Here is a 10,488-nt window from a genome sequence, read left to right on the forward strand (position 1 = left end):
ATTGCCCACAGAGGAGTTCATTAAAGTGTGAAGCATAAATGTGAACATTTCAAGGATTTGGCGTTTTTCCCATTTGTGACAGTATATTTGCAGCTCCACGGCACAGAGACCGTAGCACTTAAAATCAAAATATGGATAACTTTTGATGCCCCATTTGTGTAGATGTTTTCCCCAAATATGAGCTTGATCGGGCAATCGGCCTAGGAGGAGTTGGTGAAAGTGTGAAGCGTGAAAATGTGGTCATTTTGGAGATTTCGCTGTTTTCCCATTTCTGACATATATTTGCGGGTCCGCCACACAGAGACCGTAGCACTTAGAATCAAAATATGGATAAGTTTTGATGCCCCGCTTGTGTAGATGATTTTCCCCAAATATGAGCTTGATCGGACAATCGCCCTAGGAGGAGTTTGTTAAAGTGTGAAGTGTAAAAATGTGGTGATTTGAGCGATTCTACGATTTTCCCATAAGGATAACATGGGATGTTTCTGTCAACGCTACGGTTACGCCGTACAAAATATGACTTTGGCTCTCATACTTGTATGATCAGGATGGCAAATTAGAATTTAGTGCAAAATGTCATGTCATTTGGAAAAACTCTATTGTTTATAGGCCACTCTGAAGGCCAAATAGTCAGAATTCTGGGAAACGTTTGCGGCTCCGTCGCACAGAGACCGTAAAAGTTATCCTTAAAATTTGGATAAATTTAGATGCACCACTTGTCTAGAGGACGTACACCGATTTTGAGGTTGGTGGGCAAAACGCACTAGGAGGAGTTCGTTGAAGTGTAAAACATAAAAATGTGGTAATTTGAGAGATTTTGCGGTTTTCCCATAGGGATAACATGGGAGGTTTCTGTCATCGCTACGACTACGCCGTAATAATTTAGGCATTTTTGTGATTGGCTTTTGTGATCGGGACGGCAAAATAGAATTTTGGGTAAAGTTTAGACAATTTTGGTAAAACTAATTTTTGACCTTCAATGTTAATTTAAAGGTCACTCTGTAGGGGGCGCTATCGCGGCCATTTCAATTTTGTCAGCCTAAACTGGTCCAAACTAGAAAGTTTAACAACTGATTCAAATTTGGTCCTAATCGGACTGGTTTTGATCAAATGGGAGCAATTTTTAGATCTGCAATATTCCAAAATAAGTTGTCCAACTTTGCGGCTGCGCCGCACACAGACCGTTAAAGGTATCTCAAAAAATTGAATAACTTTAGATGCCCCACTTGTCCAGAGGACGTACGCCGATTTTGAAGTCGGTGGGCAAAACGCCCTAGGAGGAGTTCGTCAAAGTTTGACGTGAACAAAATGACTAACACAGCGTATTTTCATTTTCAAAGGAAGATGGCGGCCATAGGGTAAGTCTGGGGGCGTGGCCACAATGATTTTTTTTGTTCGTCCTCACGAGAGGAATGCGTGTCCCGAATTTCGTAGCTTTACGCCAAAGTTGACCTCGGGGCGTCTCCCATAGGCGCAATGTATTTTGACTTTTGTCGGTGGCGCTGTCGCGCCATTTTTTTACGAAAAAAAAAATGGCCCAGAAAAAATCAAATTTTTCGCCGATTCTGAATTTTGGGCAAAGTTTGGTGAGTTTTTGAGCATGTTCAGGGGGTCAAATTAGAGATCAAAAAGCAGAAGAACAAGAAAAATAAAAATAATAATATTTTTAGCAAAAACAATATAGCCGTTTCCACTATAACAACAAATTATACATCGTTTGAAAGCTCTAAGCCTTCCCGATGCCGCCATGGGGTGGAATCATCATTACGAGCGCTTACGCGCTTGTCACTCCCTATTCCGTCGGGATGCCCCGCCCACTCCCCATAGACTTCCATTAATTTGAGCAGATACAAGCATGGCCCATGCCTGCGGCATGGATTCTCGCGTACGGGACGATGCCAGGAGGGTTTTTGGAGGAATGCAGCGCTTCGCGCTGCTGTTGTCAACAATTAGTGAATGGGCTACGCCCATTCACTAATTGTTGACTATTTCTGTCATAGCAGGAGTAAGTATGCATGATCCATGCCTTCGGCATGGGCTAGTTCACTGTACTTGCCAGGGGCGACGGGGTACCAAACATGCGGGCTGCGCCCGCATGTTTGGTCAGACAGTTGCAACGCTGCCGAAGGCCCTGCTGGGGCTCGGGCCTAATAATAATATTTTTAGCAAAAACAATATAGCCGTTTTTTCTATAACAACAAATTATACACCGTTTGAAAGCTCTAAGCCTTCCCCATGCCGCCATGGGGTGGAATCATCATTACGAGCGCTTACGCGCTCGTCACTCCCTATTTCGTCGGGATGCCCCGCCCACTCCCCATAGACTTCCATTGATTTGAGCAGATACAAGCATGGCCCATGCCTGCGGCATGGATTCTCGCGTACGGGACGATGCCAGGAGGGTTTTTGGAGGAATGCAGCGCGAAGCGCTGCTGTCAACAATTTGTGAATGGGCTACGCCCATTCACAAATTGTTGACTATTTCTGTCATAGCAGGAGTAAGTATGCATGATCCATGCCTTCGGCATGGGCTAGTTCACTGTACTTGCCAGGGGCGACGGGGCACCAAACATGCGGGCTGTGCCCGCATGTTTGGTCAGACAGTTGCAACGCTGCCTTCGGCAGCGTTGCGGGAGCAATAGGCCCTCCGCCCTGCTGGGGCTCGGGCCTAATAATAATATTTTTAGCAAAAGCAATATAGCCGTTTCCACTATAACAACAAATTATACATCGTTTGAAAGCTCTAAGCCTTCCCCATGCCGCCATGGGGTGGAATCATCATTACGAGCGCTTACGCGCTCGTCACTCCCTATTCCGTCGGGATGCCCCGCCCACTCCCCATAGACTTCCATTGATTTGAGCAGATACAAGCATGGCCCATGCCTGCGGCATGGATTCTCGCGTACGGGACGATGCCAGGAGGGTTTTTGGAGGAATGCAGCGCTTTGCGCTGCTGTTGTCAACAATTAGTGCATGGGCGTAGCCCATGCACTAATTGGGCTACGTTGACTATTGTTGACTATTTCTGTCATAGCAGGAGTAAGTATGCATGATCCATGCCTTCGGCATGGGCTAATTCACTGTACTTGCCAGGGGCGACGGGGTACCAAACATGCGGGCTGCGCCCGCATGTTTGGTCAGACAGTTGCAGCTGGGGCTCGGGCCTAATAAGCATAATAGTTGTTTTTTTAAATCAGAAGAATGTTAAAAAAGCCCATTTTCTCTTTTTTTGTGTGCCTAAAACTATGTAAAATAGCACTTAAAAATCCAACCATCTCTTTCACAATAATGCAATAATAGAAAACAAGAGCCTATTTATGTCTATTCCTACAAAATTCACATATTTACACATAAATATTCACCATAAACTTTTGAGTCTGTGATGCCTGCAGTTCTGTGGATGAGAGAAGAGAGGCAGGGACTTCCCTCCTAAACCTCCATCATCCGCAGGAAGAAAAAAAAAAAAAGCCACTCAATATTCTGCCGCCTCCCACATCACCAGAACGAGCCGAGCGCTAGCACGGAAGGAATCTCACCCTCAACCTCGACACAAAAGGGAAATCTAACCTCTAACCCGGCCAAACAATGGAGGAGAACATGGATGACTCTCAAAGCCAGAAAGGTAGGACAACATTTAAGCAAAAAAAACAACAACAAAAAACAGCCATTTTCGTTTGTATGGATGGGATCAACCATTTTGCCATTGTTCTTTGCCGTCATCTCTTAACACTGTCATGGTGATGCATCCTTTGTGTGCTGGAAAAGCTTAAAACGTAACATTTTGCATTGTGATTTTTGTTTGCATCCCCCCCCCAATTTGCCAATAAATGACATCCCTTTGTTCACGTGTCGGATTATAGATGTGAATCCTGCCATCAACGCCCTGTTTTCTGCGCGCAAAGACGTGGGAAACCAAGCGCGCAGTTGGGGTTGTTGGTTGGTTTTTAAATGGGTCTTGGTGTGTTGTTTTGGAGCCCTGGACATATGGACAGACAGCTGGGTGTTCGGAGAGTGGGAGTGGCAGGGTGGTGGGGGGGGGAGAAGGAGGAGAAGGTGAAGGGGAAAAAAAAAAAAAAAACACGACAAAGAATACAGAGAATAAACACTTCAGCGGTGGGTGAAAGCTGCGATTAAAGAGTGGATGTTAGCGGGAGGGGAAAGAGGGGAAAAGGGGGTGATGGATGCCGCGCTCTGGTTTTCCTTTGTTATCGGACCATTGTTGATCCATCGCGCTTGTCTGAATGCGTTTTGCTTTCCCCTTTAGCTTTGCTCGCGCTCCCCTCCTCCTTCACTTCCAAGCTGTGATCACGTTCCTCCAAGCAAACGCACAACGCATCATTTTTAAAACATTTTCTTCTCGATATCTAGCCATCGCGTTCACGTTTTCTCCCTCTTTGCTGTTTGCCACAGTCTCGAAACCTCCCCATCTATCGCCCTATCCATCAACTCTGCGTCTTATCGTTTACAATCGAATATTCATGTGTTTTGCGTGAAGAAACACGCACAGTTTTGTCGTTTTCAAGGCCAAGGCCCGATATTTGTTGTTATTGTCGGCAGCGGAATGGGCGTGTCCATTTTCTTCGCTGCACCTTTACTCTCGACCGAGAACGATCTCCACGTAAAGCAAACACATCGATCTCACAACACTCGATCCGCCACGATACATAACACAATCTAACATCAACATTTCGTCTTTTTTTTTTATCTCCGTAGCTATAGAAACAGGCCATGTATCAGAGGCTGATTTGCGATAGGTGGATCGGCTTGTTTTTTAAGAAGAAATCTGCGTTAGCCAATCACGACGCTCGAAGTGCTAGACTTGATTCAAGCAGGATTTTTCATTCTGATGTCCACCCTTTTTTCAATGATCGGCCCTCGTATGTGCAAAAAAAACAAGCAAAACGCACCCTCCTGCATTTAAAAAGATTGAGTCATCTCCATTCTTCATTTCGATCGAACGGGTGCGAAAAAGCATTGGTTGGAAGAAAAGCAGGCGACATATGTCCAGATAGGCTGTTGTTTTTTCCATTTCTTATGCATGAGTTGTTGCACCTGGAGCTCTGCAAAAAGCCTGCTGCAACACAAAATATAGGGCAGACAATTATTCAACTGACAGCCATTAATAATAGAAATCGGCCATGTTTTTTGCCTTGGTTAACTCCCCATACGGATCCAAATGTGCAGATTTATTTGACACCTATCCAAAAATGATACAGTATCGTTATTTTGTGACAGTGCTACAGTTTTGTTGCTTGTTTAGAGAAAGGAAACTTGTTTGTGCGATGTATTTGACATTACTCACTGTTGTGATGATTAAAATTATTAAGTTTGTGGTTGAAATGTACTTGGTTCTTTAAGAATGATGATATATTGCAGAAAATCATGTGCAATACTTTGAATATCACGTGTATTGCCAAAAAATGTGTATCGTATCGAATGATGTGGGACCCTGTGATTTGTGATGTTGCTTTTGTTGTTGAATTCAATTAAATACAAAAATCACCTGCAATAATTGAATCTGAACTACAAAACTACATTACTGCAAAAACAAATGTATCTACAGGTACAAATGAACTCACATGAACCTGAAGCTACAATTTATAAAATAGATTAGCATAAGTAAGTCTTTAAGTCTTAATTTTTATACCAAGGATGTCAATTAATGTTTCAAATCAAATCAAATCAATTTATTTTTGTAAGGCCCAAAATCACAACAACAGTTGCCTCTGAGGGCCACAGGGAGAAATGAATCAACAATGTCTGTGGTGGCGATGGAGTCAGACAATGTCTGTGGTGGCGATGAAGTCAGACAATGTCTGTGGTGGCGATGAAGTCAGACAATGTCTGTGGTGGCGAGGGACGATGTCCCAGGGTCCTCTGTCCTTAGACTCTCCTTCTCGGCCAGGAAAAACTACAAAAAAAAACCTCTTTGGGAAAAAAGCGTAGAAACCTGGAGGAGTTCCAGTGAAGGAGAGATCCGACTCTCACAGACGGACAGACGGACACGAGGAGACTGGAGCTGGACCCACTCTTCAGGCAGATGAGGGACCGACTGAGGCGAACTGGACCCACTCTTCAGGCAGATGAGGGACCGTCGGAGTCGAGCAGGACCCACTCTTCAGGCAGATGAGGGACCGTCTGAGTCGAGCTGGACCCACTCTTCAGGCAGATGAGGGACCGTGGGAGGCGAGCTGGACCCACTCTTCAGGTAGATGAGGCACCGTCTGAGTCGAGCTGGACCCACTCCTCAGGCAGATGAGGGACCGTGGGAGGCGAGCTGGACCCACTCCTCAGGTAGATGAGGCACCGTCGGAGGCGAGCTGGACCCACTCTTCAGGCAGATGAGGGACCGACTGAGGCGAACTGGAGCCACTCTTCAGGCAGATGAGGGACCGTCCACACAGGGCAGGGACCACTTCACCAGGGGAGGGGCATCTGGGTCCACAGGTCCTCAGGAGTGAGAGAAAGAAAAGAAGGCGGTGAACAGTTTGCAAGTGGAATTAAAAAATAAATATTGTTTGATAGCATAAGTAGTCAGAAGAAGAGGATAGTGCTCAAGCTGTCATACTTCCCCCAGCACAGTTACTCCTAGGGCAGCGTAGCTGAAGCTGTGGGTTTATCTTTCTGTTCCTAACTACTCTGACCATAAGCGATTTCGAAGAGGAACGTTTTAAGCCTGGACTTAAATGAAGAGACTGTGTCAGCATATTTAACATGGGCCGGGAGCTGATTCCATAACACAGGAGCTTGGTAGCTAAACGCTCTACCTCCTACAGTACTTTTAGAGACTCTTGGCACCACCAGAAGGCCGGCATTCTGAGAGCGAAGAGCTCTGTTTGGATGATATGGTTCTATAGCATCTTTGAGGTAGGATGGGGCCATGTCATTTATGGCTTTGTAGGTCAAGAGTAGAATTTTGAATTTGATTCTGGACTCGACGGGGAGCCAGTGAAGAGACTTCAGCACTGGCGTAATGTGCTCTCTTCTTTTTGTTCCTGTTAGTAATCTTGCTGCTGCATTTTGAACCAGTTGAAAGCTTTTTATGGAGCTTTTAGGACACGCTGCAAGCAGGGAGTTACAGTAGTCTAATCTAGTCGTTACAAATGCATGGATAAGTTTTTCGGCATCACTTTTAGGCAGGATTCTTCTGATTTTGGCGATGTTGCGCAAATGGAAATAGGCTGTTTTACAAGCTTGATTTATATGAGCTTTAAATGAGAGCTCCTGGTCAAATAAGACTCCAAGGTTTCTTACAGTAGAACTGGAGGCTACACTGACATTGTCCAGTGTGACTATCTGCTCAGATAGAGCGTCTCGTAGATGCTTAGGGCCAAGCACAATGACCTCGGTTTTTTCAGGGTTAAGAAGCAGGTAGTTTAGTGTCATCCAGGTTTTTATCTCCTTCACACAAGTACTAAGTCTGTCTACTTGATCGCTCTGATCAGGTTTCATTGATAAATACAGCTGAGTGTCGTCTGCATAGCAGTGGAAGTTAATGCCATGCTTTCTGATAATGTTGCCTAATGGTAGCATATAAAGAGTAAACAGAATTGGACCGAGTACCGAACCCTGTGGCACACCGTAAATTACTTTAGAGCTTGGTGAGGAGCTCTGGTTTACATTAACAAATTGGAACCTATCAGATAGATAGGATTTAAACCAGCTGAGGGCTGTTCCTCCAACACCTACATCACATTCTAACCTCTGCAGTAGAATGTTGTGGTCGATGGTGTCAAACGCTGCGCTGAGGTCCAACAGAACCAGGATTGAGACCAGTCCATCGTCAGCGGCTAATAACAAATCATTTGTGACTTTAACTAGTGCAGTTTCAGTGCTGTGGTGGGCTCTGAACCCTGACTGGAAAACTTCAAATAAGTTATTGTCCTGCAGGTGGCGACAAAGCTGTTTTACTACAACTTTTTCAAGGATTTTAGAGACGAAGGGAAGATTTGAAATAGGTCTGTAGTTTACCAATAGGTCGGGATCTAGATTAGGCTTTTTCAGAAGAGGTTTAATGACTGCATGTTTGAAGGACTGTGGAACATAGCCACTTTCGAGTGAAGTATTTATTATATTAAGAATAGGGTCTATAATTAGGGGAAGAATGTCTTTGAGGAGTCTGCTTGGAATGGGGTCTAGGACACAAGTTGAGCTTTTAGAGGACATAATGGCTGAAGTTATCTCTGCTTGATCAACAGCTGTGAACCTTTCTAGGTTTACAGGTGGATTTATATGGGACGTTAGATTTACAGCTTGGGCTAGTTCAGGGCTAATAGCGGGGGTAATTTCATCTAATTTATCTCTGATTGTTTTTATTTTATTATTAAAAAATAGTAGGAAATCATCAGAGCTAAGTGTAGCTGGGATTGAGGGCTCTACTGCACTGTGACAGTTTGTTAGCCTAGCTACAGTGCTGAAAAGGAATTTAGTGTTACTTTTGTTGACTTCTATTAGATTTGAATAATATCTGGTTTGGGCCTTACGCAGAGCCTGCTTATAGGACAGCAGGCAACTTTTCCATGCTTTTAGGGATTCTTCGGTGTGAGAGCGACGAAATAATCCCTCTAACTTTCTAACTCTTTGTTTATGTGAACGCAGTTCTTGGTTGTACCATGGGGAGGCGCGCTTTGGCCTAATGACCTTCTGTTTTAACGGCGCGACAACGTCAAGAGCAGACTTCAGAGAATTCATGGTCAAGTCGACACATTGATCACTTAAACTGGGACTAAAACTGTTCTCAGCAGGATCACATGACATGTCACTGAATATTGGCTCTATTATTTCTTTGAATTTTGAGATAGATTTTTCAGATTTTGTCCTTTTCATTATAACTTTATTTTGTGGGACTGGATGATCTTTAAGAATAAACTGAAAGGTAATTAGGAAATGATCTGACAATATAGGGTTTTGAGGGAGGACAATGAGGTCACTAATCTCTGTTCCATACGTTAGGACAAGATCCAGAGTGTTCTTGTGAGTGTGAGTCGCTTTATTTACATTCTGAGTGAAACCAATGCTGTCTAACAAGGCGCTGAAGGCATTACTGAGAGCGTCATCACTCATGTTCACGTGGATATTAAAGTCTCCAACTATAACTATTTTATCCCAGGCTAACACTAAGTTTGATATAAAGTCAGAAAACTCTGTTAAAAACTCTGAGTAGGGACCAGGAGGTCGGTAGATAACTATGAACAAAACTCCTTTTTGGTTTTTCATATTTGGACATGTGATTGACAGCATAAGGCTTTCAAATGAGTGAAATGCATTGTTAGTTTTAGGGCTCATGAGTAGGCTTGAGTGGGAGATCACTGCCACACCACCACCTCGGCCTGTGCTCCTGGCAGTCTGAAAGTTAACATGGGTGGGTGGGGTGGACTCATTTAGTCTGACGTAGTCGTCTTGTTGAAGCCACGTTTCAGTTAGAGCTAGAAGATCTATGTTATAGTCACTAATTAATTCATTAACTAAGAGCGATTTGGAGGAAATTGCTCTAATGTTTAGCAGTCCACATTTTACGTGTTTATTCATTTGTGTATTTGTGATTGTTATTTTCCTTAAGTTATTTGGTCTGACGCCTGAAATATTTTTTCTGAGATGTGACTTTTTGGCATTATTTGTACGAGGGACACGAGGGACACGAGGGACACACACAGTCTCTATCTGTCTTGAATCTGAACACTTCACAGGTAACAGAACGGGCGAGAGTTCAGCGATAGAGGAGCGTCTTGAACTGCTGCTCTGCACCTGGGGCTCATCCCTAGATGGTCACTTAACACGACTAAGACTATCGGTCAAATTCCGAACTAATAGGGATGTACCCTCCGAAGTCGGATGGATGCCATCCCTGCGTATGAGCCCGGGCTTTCCCCAAAACGCACTCCAGTTATCAATAAAGACAACGTTGTTTTGAGGGCACCATCTGGATAACCAGTTGTTGAATGCTGAGAGACGGCTGTACAATTCAGCATTGATCCGATTGGGCAGGGGACCAGAAAATATTACAGTGTCTGACATCGACTTCGCTAGGTCACACACCGCGGCTACTTGAACTTTGAGCACCTCTGATTGTCTCCGCCGGGCGTCGTTACCGCCTGCGTGAATCACGACTCGCCGGAAACAGGTCCTACTCTGCTTTAAGATCCTAAGGTTTCCTTCGATGTCACCCATTCTGGCCCCCGGGTAACACCTAACGCTAGCAGCTGGCAGCTTCACGTCTCTAACAATAGAACTCCCGATTACAAGAGTTTCTCTCGTGTGTTCAGCGGGCGTGTGATCGCTGAGGGGAGAAAACCTATTATAGACGTGAAGCTCACGGCGCTCTGAGGTTCGGCGTTTAGCGCCTTGTCCCCTCCGAACTGTCACAAAATGGTCCCTATTCTGTTCCTGGTCTAGTCCCGGCTGCACGGGAGACGCTGAGGGGCTGAGCTCGGCCTTACTGCTACTGCTAATGCTAATGCTACGCCCTGCAGCGCGGTCCGGTAGCCCTCG

At 44.7% G+C, this 10,488-nt stretch overlaps 1 protein-coding gene across 1 annotated transcript in view; it reads left to right on the plus strand.

The window, feature by feature from the left end:
- The first annotated feature begins 3,417 nt into the window (after positions 1-3,417).
- Positions 3,418-10,488, plus strand: part of LOC140377612 (neuronal membrane glycoprotein M6-a-like) — a 67,242-nt gene continuing 60,171 nt past the window's right edge. The window contains exon 1 of the mRNA XM_072463080.1: positions 3,418-3,622. Within this exon, the coding sequence (XP_072319181.1) occupies positions 3,586-3,622 (37 nt within the window). The 5' untranslated portion in view covers positions 3,418-3,585. The remainder of the gene's footprint in view (positions 3,623-10,488) is intronic.

Source organism: Eucyclogobius newberryi, unplaced genomic scaffold (assembly GCF_026437365.1).
Source record: "Eucyclogobius newberryi isolate DKJ021-1_F unplaced genomic scaffold, fEucNew1.0.hap1 SCAF_4, whole genome shotgun sequence".
Classification (NCBI taxonomy): Eukaryota; Metazoa; Chordata; class Actinopteri; order Gobiiformes; family Gobiidae; genus Eucyclogobius; species Eucyclogobius newberryi.